The sequence below is a fragment of the Peromyscus leucopus genome, chromosome 22 (assembly GCF_004664715.2).
Source record: "Peromyscus leucopus breed LL Stock chromosome 22, UCI_PerLeu_2.1, whole genome shotgun sequence".
Lineage (NCBI taxonomy): Eukaryota > Metazoa > Chordata > Mammalia > Rodentia > Cricetidae > Peromyscus > Peromyscus leucopus.
The window spans coordinates 20,797,383-20,819,216 of NC_051081.1; the positions used below are offsets into that span (position 1 = coordinate 20,797,383).

The 21,834-nt window shown below is 43.8% G+C and overlaps 1 protein-coding gene across 1 annotated transcript in view; it reads right to left on the reverse strand.

Moving 5' to 3' along the window:
• Window positions 1–2,484: 2,484 nt before the first annotated feature.
• Dync2li1 (dynein cytoplasmic 2 light intermediate chain 1) overlaps window positions 2,485–21,834 on the reverse strand; it is a 36,087-nt gene continuing 16,737 nt past the window's right edge. The window contains exons 6-13 of the mRNA XM_028892599.2: window positions 17,096–17,282; window positions 15,878–15,946; window positions 15,233–15,310; window positions 12,582–12,658; window positions 12,185–12,255; window positions 9,827–9,924; window positions 9,320–9,412; window positions 2,485–2,759 (exon numbers count right to left, since the gene is read on the reverse strand). Of these exons, the coding sequence (XP_028748432.1) occupies window positions 2,697–2,759; window positions 9,320–9,412; window positions 9,827–9,924; window positions 12,185–12,255; window positions 12,582–12,658; window positions 15,233–15,310; window positions 15,878–15,946; window positions 17,096–17,282 (736 nt within the window). The 3' untranslated portion in view covers window positions 2,485–2,696. The remainder of the gene's footprint in view (window positions 2,760–9,319; window positions 9,413–9,826; window positions 9,925–12,184; window positions 12,256–12,581; window positions 12,659–15,232; window positions 15,311–15,877; window positions 15,947–17,095; window positions 17,283–21,834) is intronic.

The window sequence follows — 21,834 nt, forward strand, 5'->3', positions numbered from 1 at the left end:
AGATTAGTTTGACTGTTTTTTTTCTAGACACAGAAAAATAAGCCTGTTTTAAAAATCATGTTTACATTTGATAAAGAATTTGATAAAACCAAAGTGTGTGTGATTACTGACCGAGAGCAATACAGGAAAATGTTCTGGGTTTGCCAGAGAAAGTCTTCTACAGAGGGGCTAAGGAACTCCCGCTGCCGTCTGAAAGTCACACGTACATGTGCTTGTCCACATGATGGGCTGGTCACCTGATCACATCAGGCAGCTGCTGGACAGATGTTGGTGAACACCCCTGATACCCAGCAAAGACAGCTCAGGAAGATGCCACGTATCAGAGAGACTTCTGAGGGATATGTTTGCTGTTTTTCATTTCTAGCATCGTTTACCTTTTAAAATTCAGTGTTATCGGACAGGATGTGACTGAGAAATGAGCTACGTCAGTCTGGAGAATCGCTGCTATGCAGCGTCCATAAATGACACAACAGCTCCCCTAAGGAGAGCTCTTGGGTTGCAGAGAGGAAGGGCGATGATAAGTGCAAACACACACCCACAGTACACACTTCCAGGGGTGAAATGATGGGTGTGGGCTATTAAAAATGGATTCTCTGCTAAGTGACTGATTATCTTTCTCATTGATCTGCAAGGAATTCACGAACAAGTCTGAAATTTAATTCTCTCAATGTCACCATGGTAACCATGAGCGAGGCTCTCAGAGAGAGCACATGAACTTGTTCCGTTACTGTGACCTAGCCTGTAAAGAATGATAAATTATAGCACTTGAAATGTCTCCCATTAGAGTGGGAAGGAAGCACAGTGGAAGTCTGTTGCTTAGAACTGCATTTAAGGATCCGAGGCATTGGTACATTACCAGCATAGTGCTGTCAATTTTTACCAAAGGTCTGAGACACTGATGATTATGGTATAATAGTTACATAATCCTTACAGGTTATATATGTCACATCAGTTATAGACAGTCCTAGAGACGATAACCTACTCAAACAGTTCAAAGAGAGTTCCACAGGGAGGAGCCTCTTTTGAAATCACTGATTTCAACCTTCTGAAGATAGGAGGTAAATGGACACAGCTCCTATTATTCATATGCAGATGAATTTCATTCTCGTTCAGAAACATTGGAAAATTGACATCGAGAGTGCCTTCAAGTCATGACATGTTAGCCAGAGCACCCTGGGATCATGATGACTTTTGACCCCTGAGCTTGTGTCTCGAGTCACCAAACGGACAGAGATCTAAGAAAATCCACGTAATGACTGTTTCTGTTACTGCTATGGCCTGGGCTGTCTGTGCCATCAGGAGGGCACAGGAGGGCTTTCTCCACAGCACGGAGATGCATCAGGAACTTGCTAAACATTGTTCTCAAATGTCAGACCACGTGCAAGACAAACAGACAGACTCCTGTGTCATCAAAATGACCTGAATGACGGCTACCACCCGCATGCCCTCACCTGTCTTCATGTTCTTAGTAAATGTGCTTATACGAAGCTGTGCCCACGACACATGAAGAGTCATGCAGGTCACAAGAATACATACCATTCCTGACTAATGACAATGGCTATCCTATCCAGAACTGGCTTCTTACATGTCATACCTGCCTGGAAGTCATCCTGGATGTTCATCAGCTCATGCTTTGGCCAACTTAGTGATAGGCTCTCCCCTAAGACTAGCCTGTTTTTTAAGGTGATATTAAAACAAATGTGACCGTCTCACTGGGTGAAGCGGGGCGAGGGGAGGATGGAGGTTGCTGCTTTAACATGGCCCGTTCTCGCTGGGCAGTGGTGGCGCACGCCTTTAATCCCAGCACTCAGGAGGCAGAGCCAGGCGGATCTCTGTGAGTTCAAGGCCAGCCTGGGCTACCAAGTGAGCTCCAGGAAAGGCACAAAGCTACGCAGAGAAACCCTGTCTTGAAAAAAACCAAATAAATAAATAAATAAATAAATAAATAAATAAATAAAATAAAATAAAATAAAATAAAATGGCCCGTTCTCAGCAGCTGGGAATTTCTGGGTGTGAGGACCAGGAATGCATTGCACCTGCAGCAGCTTCTTGTGCCTCTCTGTTGAAGGTGAGATCACAACACCTGTCAGCTCCTTCCTGGCTTCCTACCACCTGCAGCCGAGAACACACTCTGGAAAGAATATGTCCAACATGGGCACGCAGCTTTATATGGGAACTGTTCCCAAGACCGACAGAATGGGCCAGCGGTTCAAGGCGCCTGCCTCCAAGCCTGCTGCCCCAAGTTCAATACCCAGAGTCTTCAAAGTTTTCCTCTGACCTCACACACATACCATGGCATGTACATGTGCGCGCGCGCGCGCGCACACACACACACACACACACACACACACACACACACACTTAACAAAAGATAAATAAGTAAATAAATGTAGAATAACTGGTACCAAACCCCCTTGATTCATATAAACCAGAGCAGACGCTTACATGTGCCAGACAAGATTCATACTGTGTAGACGTCACAGGTAGGAGATAGAAAATTTTTTTATTTAAAAAGAATTACATACAGTGCATAGTTTCTCTCTAGAAGACTTCAGAACATTCACAATGTTGTACCAGAACATTTCCTCTACTAGACTACACATCTCAGTTTTCCTCACACATTGCCACAGAAGGGAAGAGAAGAATCTTACTTGAACTTGGGAAGGAAGACATAAACCCACACTAGTGGACCAGGGTCAAGAGTCCAGCTCAATTTGTTTCCAGGTCTTGGAAGAACTTCTCTTGTACTGTTCCAGTTCCTGAAACAAAGACCTGCATTACTTTAAGGAAACAAACAAACAAACATAATTTCAAGAAGGTACTTGCTAGCTTCTTGATAATGACTTTGATAATGACTGCATTGAATACTTGTTTTCTACAAGAGAGCCTCCAAAGCTCCTGGGCAGACTAAGCAGCACTCAGAGATGAACTAAGTAAGGCTTCAGACACGATTATCTACTATACAGAATATACAGGTCCCTTTTAACTAGCAACACACGGTATTTATACTTCAAGGATTTGAAAGTATCTATATTTGAAAGCAATGTTCAGCTCTTTCCAAAAGTTTCTTTGAAGTTAGCAGATTATCAATATTTGCGATTTAGATGTCCTTCCACACAGTGGCTCTGCTTTTAGAACCATACTAGGGCTGGAGAGGTGCCTCAGTGGCTAAGAGCACAGGCTGCTCTTCTAGAGGACCTGGGTTGGATTCCAAGCATCACATGGTGTCTCACAACCACTTATAACTCCAGTTCCAGGGGGTCCACTGCCCTCTCCTGATCTGTGCATACATAAAGTGTGCAGACATACATGCAGGTCAACAACCACCCACAAAAAATAATAGTAAAAATCTTAAAAAAAGAAATTTGTCATACAGAGCTAGGTGTGGTGGCGCATGTCTGTAAGAGGCCATCACTGGGGAGGCGGAGACAGGAGGATCTTAAGTTTGAGGTAAGCCTGGGCTACACAGTAAGACCCAAGGACTGGGATGTAGCTAAGTGGTAGAGTGTTTGCTGAGCAATGGATTTCACCCCATCACTGAAAAGACAAAATCACAGTGTGAGGTGTGTCGGCAAATGCTTTTATTTCTAGTCCTGGGAGGCAAAGGCAGCGGAGTTCAGCCTGGTCTACACAGTGATTTCCAGGGCCATACAGGAGACCCTGACTAAAAAAACAAAAACTCTTCATGAAGTAAAAAGTTTTGTTTTTGTTTTTTAGTTTTTTCTCGAGACAGGGTTTCTCTGTGTAGTCCTGGCTGTTCTGGAACTCTTACCCTGTAGACCAGGCTGGCCTCAAATTCACAGAGATCCTCCTGCCTCTGCCTCTCGAGTGCTGTGATTAAAGGCATACACCACCTTCTCCTTTCTTTCTTTTTTTCCTTTCCTCCTTTCTTTCTTTCTTTTCTTTCTTTTTTTTTCTCAAGACAGGGTTTCTCTGTGTAGTTTTGGTACCTGTCCTGGATCTCACTTTGTAGACCAGGCTGGCCTTGAACTCACTGAGATCCGCCTGGCTCTGCCTCCCGAGTGCTGTGATTAAAGGCAAGCGCCACCACCGCCCGGCGCGCCACCCTTTCTTAAAACAGAAACTAACAGACGGGTTTGGAGATAACTCAGTGAGTACGAGAGAGCTTGCACTGCGAGCTTAAGACCTGAGTTCAAATCCCCAGCACCCATGTCAAAAAAGGAAGAAGAAGAAAACATAGAAAATAGTGAAGCATTCAGGGTGTGCACAGACAGATGCTCCTGCTCCTACGACATCTGCACAGCTGGAAACAGCTGTCTGCAGAAGGGACTGATTAGGGAGATGAGTGTTCATTTGCACTCAGCCCTGGGGGAAGCTGGGGGAAACCGATGGTAGCCATATGTGCCCCATAAGAACAGCAACACTGGGGGGGGGGAGACGGGAGACTTCCTTCTATCCTTCCTACACCTCTACATCTCTGACATAAGGGAGTCTCACAGCAGAGGTGGAAACCACAGACAGGAGCCTTCAAGAGGGGCTCACCAAGGGATCACCTCCGGGCAGACTCTGTGCCAGCCAGCCACCGTCGAAGCAACTGTACAAAGTGCATCGTTATTCTGGATAAACAAAAGTGGTGGTTCTGCAAGATAAGCCGAGCACTGCCCAGTGGCCGGGGTTACTAACGGTCACAGGTTGCTACGAAGAAAAGCCATTGCTGTCTTCATGAATAGTGCAGGTTATCTCTCACAGCTATCCTTGAAGTTATTAAAGCTGAACCGCTCCAGAGGTTCAAAGCCCTGTGTGTACTTCAGAATGCTTTTATGATAATAACTTGGAAGAACTCTTCAGTTTGGTTTATGTCTGAGTGACACCAATCCAGTTTACCAGTCATTTTCCATCTATCCTATTAAAGATTGCTAACTAATAAAAAGTAGGTAACCAGGTGTGGTGGCACCCACCTTTAATCCCAGACCCCAGGAGGCAAAGGGGGATCTCTACAAGTTTGAGGCCAGCCTGGTCTACATAGTGAGTTCCAGGCCAGCCAAGACTACACAGCTAGACCTTGTCTCAAAACAACAAAAAAGACTCACAAAAGTAAAGTGATATTGCAAGCTTTGTCTTTAACTGGAAATGGTTAATCGTTTTTACCAAGATCCAGGTGAGGACATTGCTTCGTGGGTCTTTGCTGGCTGTGGTATAAAATCTGCATACAAAAGACTGAGAAAAAAATGGGGCTGGCCACCTGGCCATGCCAAAAGAAGGAAAAGGAGTAATTAGCTGATTCACGACCTCAAAAGGCCTCTAGATTTTCAAGATCACAATCAGGCGAACTCAGAACTATCGCTGTTTGAAAGGTACTGCAAGGTTTTCTTGACACGGATTCCACGGCGCCTTACAGAGCCATTAAAAAGCAAGACAAAGAAGCTCCTCCCCGCCAACCCCTACCCACCCTACCCACCCCTGCCCACCCCTACCCTCTTAAGAACCCCGAAGGCTCTGACGACACACAGTCTATGGTCTTGCGATACACTGCATTTATATAACATGATATAATAATATATTATAATGGCTGATAGAGCATCCGCCACAGAGAACAGGAACATTGTTGTTTTCTAACCATGAGATCAGTGTGTCAGTGTGCTTAATTAAATTATAGCCCGAGGAGCAAGAGGATTGTTTTAAACTGCGGAGTCAAACAAGGTAACTATGGCTAAGCAAGAAGACCTTACAAGGGAAAGCATTTACCTAAACCTCCCCTCCCCGCCCTGGACTCCTTTTTATAAAGAAGGGTCTTGCCGCATAGCCGAGGCTAGCCCGCAACTCCTATGTCTACATAGACCCAGCCTTTGCAGGGCTAGGATTAAAGTCACGTGTCACCTTGACCACTTTTCCTTGTTATCCTCTTTTAACAAAAATATTGAAAAGAAATAGAAGGGTAGAGCAAACACTTTCCTTTCAGATTCCCTAAAATCAGGAATGGCTTCAAGCTCAAGGACTTTATATGAAAGCTGACAGAAGAGACTTGAACAGTAAGAGAAAAGAGTGCTAGCCAGGAAAGACCCCATCCACAGGGATGGTCTTCTGCCATGCTCTGGGCCGTGTGGGCTGGCCTCACAGGTTACAGGACCTCCCTGCGTGGGAAAGGACTAGGATCAAGACAGATCCAAAGGTTGTCTTAGCTGGCTTGCTTGCTCCTCATGGCTTGTTCAGTGTGCTTTTTTTTTTTTTTTTGCTGCATCCAGGACCACCAGCACAGAAATGGCACCACCCATAATGGGCTGGACCCTCCCAAACCAATCACTAATTAAGAAAATGCCCTACAGACCTGCCTACAGACGGATCTTACGAAGGCATTTTTTCTATTGCTGTTCTCTCTCTCAGATGACTCTAACTTGTGTGAAATTGTCATAAAACCAGCCAGCACAGTGGCATAGTCTTGCAGTTCCTCTGGGGGTAGTGAGTTGTAGGATTGTCTGTTCAAGGCCAGTCTGAGCTACCAAATGAGACTGTCAAAAAAAAAAAAAAAAAAATTCTGAATAGCGATCTTAAAAGAATGAAGCATTGTGGGATGTGGTGGTGGTGTGCTGCCCAGGAGGGACAGATGTATAGAGAGGTAATTCCTCAGGGCAATTGAGCTTTTCAGGTGGGACTGAATGGAAGCCACAAGCTTGCTGCTCCATCCTAAACCTGCCATGCTCCAATTTCATTGTGAATGTTTCAAGGCTCGGAATGCCACTCTCTGTTCCAGATCAACAATCTCAGGCGCTAACAATGGGTGTTGGGGGCAGGGAAAGAGCCAAGGGAAGATCAAGTCCTGTCAGGCGTAGGCTCTGAGCTAGCCCTCTACTCACAGGCAATGGCACTATAATTTAATGATACAGGATGTCGTCTCTCTTCCTCAGAAGAGCAAGGCTGAGCCAGGGCTGGGTCAGAGGTAGGGCAGACATGGCCAGTTCTGCCTTAGGAGCCTGCAGGTTGCTTCTAGGGGAATACCTGGATGGAATTGTGGAAAATCCTAAGCACAGATTTAAGTCAGAAGCAGCTAAGCTCTTCTTTTAAATGAATACACCATTATTCAGTGCCAACTCACATCTAAAAATCACAATGGTATTTTCAAGGGAAAGTGCTACCCAGAAATCAATAATCATTAAAAGATAAAAGTAGCAATATGAAGACAGAGATATAGACAACTGGTTAGATTTTCACCTAAAGCTCATACATTTTTTATTTCCTCTATCATTTTTCTGTCTGTCTGTCAGTCAACCTGTCTGTCAATCTATCTATCTATCTGTCTGTCTATCTATCTGTCTGTCTGTCTGTCTGTCTGTCTGTCTATCCATCCATCTATCTATCATCTATCATCTATCTATCTTTGAGACAGGGTCTCACTCTATAGCTCAGGCTGATCTCAGACTTGCAAATGTCCTGCTGAAGCTTCTAGAGTGCTGGATGAACTTTTGTTTTAAGCTGCCCCAGTAAAACTGGCAGCAACTATCTTGCCCAAATTAAAAATACACGTATATATGTAAATGCCTAGGGAGAATGTTAAGAATCTCCTAAATTAATTTTGAGAGGATTACCACTTTGTATATCAGCATACAGCTGGAAACAGCTTAAGCTTCTGCAATTCCTTCATGGAAAGCATGAAAAAATATTCAAATTAAATTTTTGTTTGTTTTGTTTTCAAGACAGGGTCTCACTATGGCTGTCCTGGAATTCACTATGTAGAGCAGACTGACTTTCACCTCACACAAATCCACCTGCCTCTGTTGCCTGGCTTTAATAGAAAAAAAAATAAAAGGATATCAGGACATCAAACTTTAGAATCAGCTATCAATGAAATAATCAAGCATCAAATGGTAATCACTGTGGTACCTGTACAGCAAAAAGTACAAATTACATGCAGATTCTATGTGTGCAGTCTGAAATCAGTGCAACTTATCCACTAGAACAACACAAATTAAATAGGCTTTTAGGCAAAATGGAGATATTATATATTTTTTTAGGTAATAAAAAAAAATCTGTCATCCAAGCATCCTAGCCACTCGGATGTGTTAACTGAACGCCACAGCTGAAGGAGACGCTCCAGGCGCAGGGCTTGCCCTCCACTTTCACTCAAAGTGAAGTCAGGGAAGACATAATTCCAAAGTGTAAATTCAGAGTTCAAATACGTCAGCGCATTACTAACGTCTGTGCATATGACCTTATTAAAGTAGTCACGATGCAATAGAAACCGATAATGACAGTTAATAATTGACTCAAATACTAATTGGGAGATGACCTCCAGTAACCTTTCCAGCCAAGGTTCATGCACAATGAGGGTAACATCAGTTCATCTGAGTGTCCCCACCTCATTTTTCAAGCTTTGCTATGGCTACAAAACCATTTCCATCTTCATAGCAGGTTTTCAAGCTGTCTGGAATATGTTTAAATAAAACATTTGCTTACTTAATTTGAGGACCTCTTAAGGTAAAGAGTGAGTGCTAGGAAAAATGCCTGGGTCAACAGTCCCAGTAGACAAGTGTCTTCAAATAACCCTTCCAACAGTGACGGCCCGAGTTACAAAGTTCTACAAACCCGCCCAGATACGGTCAGGCTTTCAGTTTGCAGAGTGTGCCATACAAACGTGTCCTCATCCAAGGACAGATAGTGTGACATCTCATTTTATCACTGTAAAAGGAGAGCTGACAAAAGTCTATGTCCAGCCGGGCGGTGGTGGCGCACGCCTTTAATCCCAGCACTTGGGAGGCAGAGCCAGGTGGATCTCTATGAGTTCGAGGCCAGCCTGGGCTACCAAGTGAGTTCCAGGAGAGGCGCAAAGCTACACAGAGAAACCCTGTCTCGAAAAACCAAAAAAAAAAAAAAGTCTATGTCCAGTACTTGGGTCATGGTGAATTTACCGACGATTCTATTCTTGCTTAAGATTTGCATACTGAAATGGGGCTATCCTGGCTCGTCCACTTCTAAGCATCTTCTTCAGAGATCCTAGGGTCCATCAGGGATGCTTATGTATCGTGGCCTGAATGGATAAAGTCCTTGGACAAGGTAATTCTCCCAGTGCTAGGAAATTGCGCTCTGTCTGACAACAGAATAGGAACCAGACACTTCCAAAGAGTATCAGGAAAGCATCTCTCCACAGTGAGGGTGGGAGCATACCCATCTTTAACATCAAGTCAGTTGGAAAAGGGTTTGTAAGCTTTTACATTGTCTCTGGGTAGGGGAAAGGCAGGTTTCTTCTATGTGCATATCAGAGCTTTTTTCTACAGAGATGTAATAATTTTACAAGTAAAAAATTAGGAAAATGTATGAATTTCTCAATGTATACCATATTACGGTGAAATTGAGTTTTGGGAAATACCTGATCCTTCTGAATTCTCATCTCATCCACTTCACTTTCTGCATACTGTGGGTCTCGGGCAGGGTCCTGGATCGCCTTCAGGGTGCTGGTACTCTGAAATCACGATTCTCTAAGTCATTTCAGGCCCACAACCCACATTTCAATGGTCACCATCTGTTTGAGGGACCAAGTGCCATCAGGCTGGTACTGAGGGCTCTTCAGCCTCCATCACTCTTGGAAATCCACCTCAAATACACGTGCCACCCCTCCCCACGTCCCCTCGCCCCCTCGCCCCCCCCACCCCCCATCATTTGTCTCTCTTCCAACAGCCAGAGAGCTTTGTTTGGAAGGGGAACAGGGGCCATGTCTTACTCAGCTTTTAACCTCCATGGTGCTTTGTTTACAATGGTCTCAACAAACATTTCATCATTTAGGAACGTGAGAAATAGAAACAGTCATCATGGTAGAACCTTCATGGCACTTCCTGTCACAGATGACTGTAGCTCTCTAGCCGAGGGGAATACACACCTTTGGGGGGAAGAGCTTTTCATACACCTTTTTCCACAGCTCCATTGGTGAATGGGCCTGAAGCTTTCCAATGTCACTATCGGGAACAGGAGGGGACCCTAAAATACAAAGTTTTACCTCACATGACTACAGAGATTCAATTAGTGCAAACTATTAATAAAGCAGACGCCATTTATTAAAGTACAAATCTCAGGTCACTCATTTTCCCTCTCCGTGTTACAGACACCATTAAAACGATGCCTACCTAGGCTGCTGTACTGCCAGAGGCAGGAAGAAGTAATAGGTGAGCTAAAACTTTTTCCACACCCTGCACCCGTATCTGTGCCCCATCAACAGTAGTTCCAGAGCTTGATGTTTACACTAGAAACACGTGATAAAGAGTTCATGCAGCAGCACCATTGGTCTTATGGAAAACTGGTCACAACATAGACGTTCATTACTAGCAGATAATGAACTGTCATGATGCACAGCTATGTTTTATAAACCCCAGGAAACAGTCCAAATATCAGCTAGAACCGTGGGCAGCACATACACTGAAAACCCACCAAAGTACACGGAGTCCAAGATAATACAGACTGGCAAACCTTTCTACATGTGTGTAAATGCAGAGTACTGGGGAGACGTGAAATAAACTTCCTACACACACACACACACACACACACACACAACACACATACACACACACACACACACACACACACACACATGACTCAGCTTCCTCTTCCCCTTGCGGTGCTGGGATTGTGCCAAGGACCTCATCCAGGCTAGGCACTCATCACTGACCTACAGTCACAGTACTAGCCCACCATTTTAATGAGGAAAATGTATTTATATCTTGAATATTTAAATTGCTTTGAAAAATTAAAAAATTCAGTTACTTTCTGGCAATTTTTAATCTATAAGCTGAGATTTTTCTATTCTTTCTAACATCTTTATCGTCCCCAAACTGTTCAACTGTTAATCTTCAAGGGCTTCCTTACCATCCTGGTGGGAAAGTACTGATTCACTACTGTGTGTGTGTGTGTGTGTGTGTGTGTGTGTGTGTGTGTGTGTGTGTAACACTGATGCTGGGAACTGAACTTGGGTCCTTTGGAAGAGTGGCAAGTGCTCTTAATTGCTGAGCCATATCTCAGCCCTAGATCCATGATTTTTAAATTCAGTAATTAGCAAGCCTTTTCTGGCTAACTATTCCCACAAATGGAAGAAATCCATCAGTGTTATCTATCAGTGCACTGTTCTCACAGACAGAATTCTGCCAGGATGCACAGTGATTCTCAGTGCTCTTGAAATTTAAGCTGGCACTACTAAAAAGATGCCAATCTGTCTCCACCATCCATTAAGCAATACCACCTCATTCTTTGCTAAGGTCTTAGGAGTATTAGAGGATGGAAACACCAGCCTGTTGCTGTGTGAAAAATCACCATACCCAAGGTTCTAAAGAATTGCTAGGCCCAAAGAGCTTCTTGGAAAGATAGGGGACTTGATAACTATACTATGGGTTCTGTGAGTTTAGAAAATACATCTCAGTAGCTAAGGCAGACTATTCCGTCTTGCTCTTTCTTACAGTTTGAAAGAGAGTCATGCTATACAGCCCAATCTGACTGGCCTTGGGTTTAAAGCAATCTCCTGCCTCAGCCTCCAGAGTGCTAGGATTACAGGTGGGATATACCACCACACCCGACTGGAAAACTGTCTTATAATGGAAAATTAAGGCATATTTAAAGGTTCTTGGTATACTCTATCACTGCAACCCCACATAGTCGATCATTATTCACAGCGAGCTCTTCTGTCCCCGACTACCCTATACTCCTGCTTTCTTCTAAACTTGGGGAACTAGAATTTAAAAGTGCATTTCCCCCTGGTGGTAGGCTCAGAATCCAGCTCTGGTGCATGAGCAGGCTTTGTGGAGCCCACTACCTATGATGGGACACCTTGTGCAGCCTTGAGGCAGGGGGAAGGGCTTGGACCTGCCTCTACTGAATGTGCCTCCCCATGGGAGGCCTTGCCTTCTTGTGGGGGGGATGTGGGGGAGAGGCTGGGTGGATGGAAGGAGGGAAGAGGGGGATCTTTGATTGGTATGTAAAATGAATGAAAAAAATTTCTTAATAAAAAAGTTCATTTCTTTAAAAATAGAATAGAGATCAGAAATCTGTCCCCCATGTAGTACCATACATTCTACCACAAATATGTCAGTGTGTTGCAAGCTACATCAATTCTGGATGAAATACATACATTATAAATGAAATAACTGCCATAAAATGAAGCCAGAAATGGTGGTGTGCTGGAGACCAAGGAAGCAGGAAGATAAAATCCATAAGCAATTTAAAAAGATTAAGCAATATTAATAAGTTCACCAACCTATTTGACATAAAGAGTCCAATCCTGCTGTGATAAACAGTGGTTTATTCTGATCCACACATATTGATTTGCTGTATGGCAAAGAAAAAGATTCTAATTTAGGTCACCAATCGAATATGCTGCCACACTCTACTGTAAACACGAGGGCCAATTTTATATAAGTCACTGACGAGAGAGCATTGACCCAAATGGACCAGTGAACACTGACTCTGACAGACTCCCAACTTCTAAATCCAAACTAAGAGATGAGCAAGGCAAAAAAGATAGACAGTAAAACTTTCAATTCCATTTAAAATTAAGCAAAAGAAAATAATAACAAAAGGAAAGCTAAAGAGATGGAAGGGAAGATATATTAGAAATCAGGGAACAAGGATAATTGGAAAATATTTAACAGTACCTTTTATCAATACCGAATGCCAACTGGTTGATAACACCACGCATTTTCAGTAACAGAGCTTCCGATTTGCTGGTAAACTGCAACAAACAGGAGATTCAATTAAACTCTGTTCTATAATCTCTGTAACAGGTAAAAATATGATTCTGAACAAGCACAGATGGCGAGAGAATTACAATTTCTTTGCCTCAAAACACTTACATTTGGGGAGACAAAACAGAAGCTGAATAAAGAAATCGTGATAAACTTGCCTCGCTAGTTGTGCATTATGTGGAAAGGACCCCTGTGAACACAGCAATCACTTCACCTACTCAGATGGTCAGAATTTGCACGTCTGTGCTGTGTGTAGACACCAACACTCCTGGCTAGACAACTAGAGCATATATAAAAAGTGACTGCAACATCTGCAGGTGCACTGCCGCCATCAGGGCAGCGGTGTGGCAGCTGTGGGCGGGGACAGTCACACTGGGACTCGCTGAAGTGACTGTTCAGCTTCTTACTTGAATTGCCTGCAGAGCCTGAAGAAAGAATTACCGAATACTCTCATGGTGGAAAATAAGAGGATCGAACCGGAGCATCTCAGGAGAGCAAAGGGACGTGGCTTCTACTGATAACTAGGCTCCGACACTGTGTGGAACCAGGAGGCATGGTTACTCTACCAACTGTTAAGCCAGGGTTCGCCTCCTAAATACCGGCGCCATCAAAGGGAACAGCTGGGATGTCCGAAGTGGCAGGTGGGGCCTTAAACTGGAGTGAAATACACTTATGAGGCAAAGATAGCAACTCCCCGGTTCCTGTGGCAGATCCACAAGGTCCAGGGGGGCACTGGAGTACAAAGATGAGACACAGTCATTTAATATAAAGAATTAGAGTATGTTAATGTGTATCATATGGTATTTAAAAGTAGGGAAAATTTTAATTAAAAAAGATTGTTTTGTTTTGCTTAATTTTTACCATATAGTTTTATATTTATTACAATATAATTATTTTTATTGATTTAAACTATATAATTTTGTAATATTTTGTTTGTATTGCTGGGCGGTAATGGTGCACGCCTTTAACCCAGCACTTGGGAGGCAGAGGCAGGTGGATCTCTGTGAGTTCGAGGCCAGCCTGGGCTACAGAGCGAGATCCAGGACAGCCAGGGCTACACAGGAAAACCCTGTCTCGAAAAAAAAAAAAAAACAAACAAAAAAACAAAAACAAAATTTTTTTTGTTTGTGTTATATGGGTGAGGGGAAAACCTACTCACAAATATGTTTAATAGGATGTAGGTGTGGGAGAACATTGGAAGTTTTCTCACTAATTACTCCAACTCTCCCTCAAACACCTCCACACACAGCTGTGGACCTCCTTGAATCAGCTCAGTGCTGTGGGCTAACTCATCCTCACCTAGAGCAACACACCCCATTTTCAGATAATGATCATGTTGGAACGTTCTTCCCTATTGATAGTACTAGGGTATTATTTTTTTTTTTTTTTTTTTTTTTTTTTTTTTTATTTTTTTATATACTAGGGTATTAGTGTAGTCTCCCTGTTGAGATACATTAGGCTCCCTGTTGATTAGTACTAGGGTATTAGTTAAAACATTTCTCCCTATTGATAGTACTAGGGTATTAGTGTCAGAACGCTCCTCCCTGTTGTTTAGTACTAGGGTATTAGTGTCAGAACGCTCCTCTCTATTGATAGTATAGTAGAGTGTTATTAGTGTTAGAACATTCCTCTCTATTGATTCTTTTAAAAACTGTAGAAACATTTTCCAAAGCATCGTGTCAACCTGACATACAGGCTCAGTCTTAAAAGGTGGCGACAACACATAATGAAATGTATTTGAGATGCTCTAAACACATAGAAATTGAAAATATACAGAATACATGGTACTTTCAGCCCTGAAGGGAAGGGCTTGGCCCTGGTGCCTCTACATTCTCTGAGTGCTTTAGTTTAGAGGAAAGGAGACCATTACATATTTACTCAAATACTAAGCTAGCTTTGATTTTGGTTTTTGAGATGGGAACTGTCAACTTTTTGGTTGGGTCCGTCTCACCATGTAGCTCAGGCTGGCCTGCATGAGCGCCTCCTGGTGTGTTCGGACATCGCCACCATTTACCAACTAGCTCCATGATTCAGGCCGCACACTGACCCCTGCCCACCCTTCCGCTGCTCCTCATCAGAATCCTGTGAAGGAGGCACCGTTTCTGCCGCTTCTGCCCGAGGGGAGGGGGACGCTTACGAGACTTCCTAAGTCACGTGTCTGATAATTGGTCACACTGACATTGAGCCAAGGCAGCATGGCTTCCAAAGTCATGATTTTAACCGCTACAACATTTCTTTTATATAAAAGCATCTTGTTAAAGCTTCCCCGTTTCCTTTTGAGGGAATATAGATTCTAATTCTTAAAGAGAGAAATGAAAATGAGTGAAAACACCAATCTATCTCTGTCAGCTTGCCTGGGCTTACAGACACAGGCCACGTAGGGAGGAGAAGCCACAGCAGAGTGGTTCTGTGCACACCTCACGGCCTGCAGGAACAGGGCTTCGGCAGTGGGGAGGAAGGAGGGAAAAGGTGACCTTAGGCGCATCTGTTAGTCACATCTGTTAGTCACATCTGCGAGCCCAGCTCCTCCTCCCACACATTCCCTCAGGAAAAGGACTGACCATCAGCGAGGCTCCGTAATAATGTGCGACAAACCGAAGCGTCTTGCATATCACCTTTCTCTTCTCAGGATCAAAGTCCTGGAGAAAAAAAATATTAAAAGGAAAAAATAAGCCGAGAGATCTCAACAGCTCCCTCGGGCAGACACACGTTATTTATTTTTAAACCCCCCACCCTGAGGAGCTGGGCTCGGTCACCTCCATGTTCCTGCCTACAGAGACCGACCAAGGCTGCAGCCTCCCACTGACAGAGCTATCAGATCTGTTTAAACGCTTGGCTTAAGGGAATCCAGATATAAGCACACATTTTATCCCGAGGAATACCCGAAGGATTCTCTGACAAGCCAAGATAAGAAGAAACTAATTTCCTACTTTCTTCAATTTAAAGTTGGGAAGTAAATCTTATCCCTCAGTGGCTGAAGATTTATTTCCTAAGTCTTCTGCCTCGTCCCTGTTCTAACCATTGTACTCTCTTTCTTCGCTTCTTTGGGATGTCCTTCCTCGATTTATCTCCCTTTCTAAAACCCCTAAGATGGCTGTCTCTGAGCCTGTCCCTTCCAGAGTTCCAGTTCTTATTTCATCATTTTTATTCCTCCCCACAAAGCACAGCCACGCAGTCCAACGAAGAGCTGAAAAGGGAGCACTTACCTGAAAAATATCATATTTACTTCCAATTATGACCAGGGGTATCGGAAACGGGTCAATTAGCTCACGGTCCTGTTAATAAATATACTTCGTTGATTACAGTTGTTTATTGCTATGCCCTCAGGAGTTTATATTTACTTAAAAAAAACATCATTTTTGGTCTTCATATTTTCTGTCATGGAGTTTGTTACTATATTAACTTTCACTTCCTGCTGTATTTTAAGTGTGAAGCCAGAAACAGCAAGACCCTCAACACCATGGTTCATACATTTCCCTGTTCTGTTGTTCTGTTTTCTTCCTTTTTTCTTTCTTTCCTTCCTTCCTTCCTTCCTTCCTTCCTTCCTTCCTTCCTTCCTTCCTTCCTTCCTTCCTCCCTCCCTCCCTCCCTCCCTCCCTCCCTCCTTTCCTTCTCTCTCTCTCTCTCTCTCTCTTTTTTTTCAAGACAGTGTTTCTCTGTGTAGCTCTGGTTGTTCTAGAACTCACTCTGTAGGCCAGGCTGGCCTCGAACTCACAGAGATCCGCCTGCCTCTGCCTCCTGAGTGCTGGGATCAAAGGTGTGCGCCACCACCGCCTGGCTATAGTTCTGTTTTCTTTCACTGTACATCATCTGCATGGAGTTTCTAGTGTATGTTAATTGTTCGCTGTTTGGCTTTGTTCTGATCTGATATTATGTAAGACACATGCACACAATGGACACCATGAAATGCTTCTCTTAGTTTTCTAGACGACAACCTTCCAGACTGCACTTCAATAACTTGTGTTGCATCACAGCACGTTTATAATTTAAACAGCTTTCAGATGCTGGGAAGAGCAGCATGACATGTGACAGACATTAAATGAATGCAAGACACACAGTGCTGGGCAAGGCAGGGGAAGCTCTGCTCCCGCGTCAATCTGCAGCTTCAGCCGGTCCAATCTGCATTCTCACCTTCATCTTGCCGAGATTATAAAATCAATATCAGAACTCTACCTTAAAACTCCATTTCTTTTGAGTGGTATGATACACCACAGTAATCACAGGGGATGTCGAACGAGAAGACATAGCATCTTTGCCGTGTTTTGCTCTTACTGAGCTTTGATGAAATTGCTATAATTTTCCGGTGAGCAGGTTCATCTACATCAAACAAATTTTAAGTCATGCAGAAAGCTGAAGATGCTGCACTGTGCTGCTGTCTCTACTCAGTGCGGGGCGGACGCCAGGAGAAACCAACAGCAACTCACCGGATGGTCCTTCTGCATGACGCTCCACATCTTCTGCCTCATCTCCGAGGCTGCTTTGGAATTTATCTTCCCCAGCTTCATTATCACTTTGTCTACGTGGCTTTTTGTGGCTTGCAACAGATTTTCCATGGTGGGCCAGAGATCATTAGGTTTGGATAGATCCAGAACAAGAACAATGGAGAATGTCCTACAGAGATGACAACAGCTTTAAACAAGGTTCCCAGCAGTGGCTGTTCTGAGGCTTGAGTGTACTGACATTTATCTAACGTAGTTTAGGAAAACCCCAGCATATCCTTATTCTATGACAGGAGTGAGAGCGAGAACTCAGAGTCGCGGCTGTATGTACCTGGGTGTTCTTCCTGACTGGAGCTCAGGATCACACAGACACAAACCAGTTCAGACCGAGGGGCTGAAAGCACATGGGTCCAGCAATGCCAAGTTCAGACCTAATCTCACCTCGTGCTCCAGAAGAGGGGCCAGAATCTCACTGCCAAGGACAGCAGCAACACAACATGGAGGAGACAGACGCACTGACGAGCCTTGATGGGAACCCTTTCTGAGGGCCCTCCCTAGAAGATGTGGTGATGCCCATACTATGGATCTGAGTTTAGAAGTTCGTATTTATACAACTAGCAGTCTGAAGAACTGCCTGTAAGTGAAGCTGTACGTCTTCCGGCCCTGCGTCTCTGAAAGCACAGCCCTGACTAGCAGAGGACGTTCTTTCACCACAGGCAGAGGACTCCATCCCTACACATTAAACACGAATCTAAACAACAGCAAAATAATCTACTTAAACATGGATTCAAATAACTCCAAAGAAATGTGCTCTTGGCCAAGAAGCACACAAAAAGATGCTTAAGTGCTGGAGAGATGATCAGTTCAGCAGTTAAAGCATGGCTGTTCTCCCAGAAAATGAAAGTTCAATCCCCACACCCAAAGGGTGGCTCAGACCCATCTGTGACTCTAGTTCCGGGTGGGGGGTGGATAGTGGTGGTGGTGGTGGTGTGGCACCCCCTGCTGGCCTCTGTAGGCACTGCATGCCTGTGGTGCACAAATAACGTACATGTATGTGTATGTGTGTGTGTGACATCCCCTGCTGGCCTCTGTGGGCACTGCATGCCTGTGGTGCACAGATCCACATACATGCAGGCAAAATACCCTAACATAAAAAATTTTTAAAAATTAAAAAATTTCCACTAATTATGGGGAAAGTGCGAAACAAACCCCCAGTGATAGGATAATCACAGCCATTAGGGTAGCTGTTACCAAAGAAAAGGAGACAGAAAGTGCTTCTGAGAACACAGAAGTATTCGAACTCTGTAACACTGGTAAGAAAATAAAATGGTGTAGCTGCTGTGGAAAACAGCGATGGCAGTTCCTAAAACAATCGGAAAGAATCACCACACGATTCAGCAATTCTATTTCTGGGTCTATGCTCCAAGTTCTGAAAAAGCTAAAATTGTCTGTTGTTGTTTGTTTTTTGAGACAGGGACTCATCTTGTAGCCCTGGCTGTCCTTGAATTTATTTTATAGCCAAGGATGGCCTTGAACACACTGTGATCTGCTTGCCTTGGCCCCAGGCTGCTGGGATTACAGGCATGAGGCACTATGTCCAGGAGAAAGCTGTGACTGAGTAAGTGTGTGGGTACCAGTGTTCATAGCAAGCCCCAAATGCCCATGGACGGGTCAACAGAAGAACAAACTGTAGTGTGTATACACATACACAGATAAGGTATTGCTCACTTTCACAAAGGAAGAAAGCTTGAGACATGCTACAGTGCGAACCTTGGGACATTATGCTAAGTTAAACTACAGACAAATACTAGATGACCTCATGATAGAAGGTACCATCGAGTCAAACCGCTGAGAGCCTGCAGGAACTTCACTGCAGAGAGACAGAAAGTCCCTAGGACTAAATGTGGTGGCGTCAGTTGTACAACAGCGGAAATACACTTAATGCCACAGAATAACTTATTTATAAATAATGTCAGTGGTGAATTTTAGGTTCTGTATATTTTACCAACTGAAAAACAAATATATATAAACCTAGGAATGCTTTAGAATATGGTAATAATCTGTACACAGACATTTAATCATGGCCAACATATTGTTTGTTTGTTTGTTTGTTTGTTTGTTTGTTTGTTTGTTTGTTTGAGACAGGGTTTCTCTGTGGAGACCTAACAGTCCTGGACTAGCTCTGCTTGCCTCTGCCTCTAGAGTCCTGCTTCATCACACCAAGCTCACAGACATTTTTTGTTTTGCTTTGGTTTGGTTTGGTTTTTCGAGACAGGATTTCTCTGCATTGCTTTGCGCCTTTCCTGGAACTCACTCTGTAGCCCAGGCTGGCCTTGAATTCACAGAGATCCTCCTGACTCTGCCTCCCGAGTGCTGGGATTAAAGGCGTGCGCCACCACATCCCGGGCACGGACAACATTCTTTATTCAACAGACAAATGCTCTGCTAGGAAACAAGATGACGCTATTTAGTTACTTTGTGTGAGTCAGTCCACCAGCTGTTGGTGTAATCAGACCAAACAGTATTCGAAGTCTATGCCTGTGCTCTCAATCAGAAGGGAATCATTTAGACATTAATTATGAGACAAAGCTGTAAAATGATTGTCCAGCCAATCATTTCCACGTCACCTTACTAAGCTTACAAACATTTGGCTTCACTATAGACTCATATAATAAACATGTAGCAGTAAAGAAACCAATTTTACTTTATACTTTAATAGATTACACTTTGTTTTATAGTTATATTTTTTAAAGACCTGTGCAACCTTTGTCATTAAAAACAGGCAAAAGAGAAATGGATTACCCAACTTTTTCCTACTAATAAATGTTTTGCTTCTAGTTCTTATGTTGCTCTGTACTTTCTTTATGGCAAATGTTAGCTAAGAAAACAGCTTAAAAAATTCTTCAAGTGGGATCAGACCACAGGAAATGTTGGATTGCAAATTATCTAAAGCCTGTGGAAACACTCAGTTCTATGGACATTTAAAGGAAAACAGTATCGCATTGCATGTGGCAATATATCTGTTTCTCAATTTGCTGGGGTTTGCCCAATACAAGGAAATTATGTGTAAACTAATTCCAGTTTAAAAATTCTCCACGATTAGCAGCTACATGAAGTGAAATCCTCTCCAACCCCAATTCTTTGACGACTCAGCAGCCGACTTTGCACGCAGACTTGGGCCTATGATGCTCTTTCCTATTCATTACAACTGGGATCCTTCCCAGCTCCCAAGCTGGCTCCAGCTGCCCTAGAGCCCAGGGACAGGAAGACTGAGACCTCACACAGTGAGAAGCATGGTAAGATTTCACTTCCTTTAGAACCCCGAATCCACCAGCCTGTCTGGCCGGAACAGTCTCAGATTAAATAAAGAGGAGTGAGGTCACATAGGAGTCAGGGGTCAGGGGTCAGGGCCAGGACAGGAGCTGCCTCTGGCCACACAGGTGGCAAAGGGTTCCTTAGCTCCTCCCCACTCCCACCTCTTCTCAACTGTCAACCAGAAACCATGCTAATTCCCAGCAAGCTTTGCTTATCTCCACTAAAGAAAGTCTATCTGGGCGGTGGTGGCACACACCTTTAATCCCAGCACTTGGGAGGCAGATGCAGGCAAATCTCTGTGAGTTCAAGGCCAGCCTGGTCTACAGAGAGAGTTCCAGGACAACCAAGGCTACACAAAGAAACCCTGTCTTGAAAAACCAATTAAGAAAAAAAAAAAGAAAGTCAAATGTAAAAGTATATAGCTGTGAAGTTCCTTAAAAAAAAAAAAAAAAGCTAAGGTCACAGTGAAAAGGTGATTATAAGCAGAAACATAGGCCCTGCATGTATATATAAAACTGGACATCTTGTCACCAAATGAAGCTTCCAGTCCTGGGAACAGGCTACATCTAATTGAGTTGTTGGCCAAAGGAGTCCCATAGGAATCCCCAAACAACCTAGGCTGTTGCCAAGACAATAGCTTGCTCTTCACAAACTGACAGCAAGGCCCCGTTGTTGAAGACAACATCTACACAACTCACTGAACAGGGAGAAACTAAGCTGGTGCCTACACAGAGCCTTCACCCCTAAGGGCTAGCATCTTTGGTACAGGAAGGTACTGTGCACACTACCAAAGGAGAAAGGTAAACATCAACTCAGTTACAGATCCTTCTATCTACAATGCTGCCCTGTCCGTAAAACGTGCGAGGGCAATGGTGGCACGAAGCTTGTGGGAGTCACCAACCACATCTGACGTGACTGAAGGCCACTTCAGGGGATGAAACTCACACCTGACACTGCTTGCGTGACCAAGGACATCAGACTCTCCTAGCCCAAGGACCACGATAAAAACAAATACTACTGTTGTACTAGAAGAAAGCAGCAATAAAAATGACTTCTAATGACATTCAGCTACACTCATATCATAATCAGTGCCTTGCTCAGCCATCATCAGAGAAGCTTCCTCCCGCAGCAGATGGACAAACAAGACAGCCGAATTATGCAAGAGTAGAGACTAACAAGCCAACTGACATTATGCACCCTCAGCAGCTCGGAAGAAGACTAGTAAGAGCCAAGCAGGGAACCCGCAGATAGAAAAAGATTAAGAGCCAGAGGGGATGAAGGACACTAACAAGATCCACACACACACAGGAACTCAGAGACTGAGGCAGCATGCACAGAGCCTGCCCTGGTCTGCACCAGATGGGATCCTAGAGCTAAAAGAATTGGTGGACACATTCCCTCCATCCCTA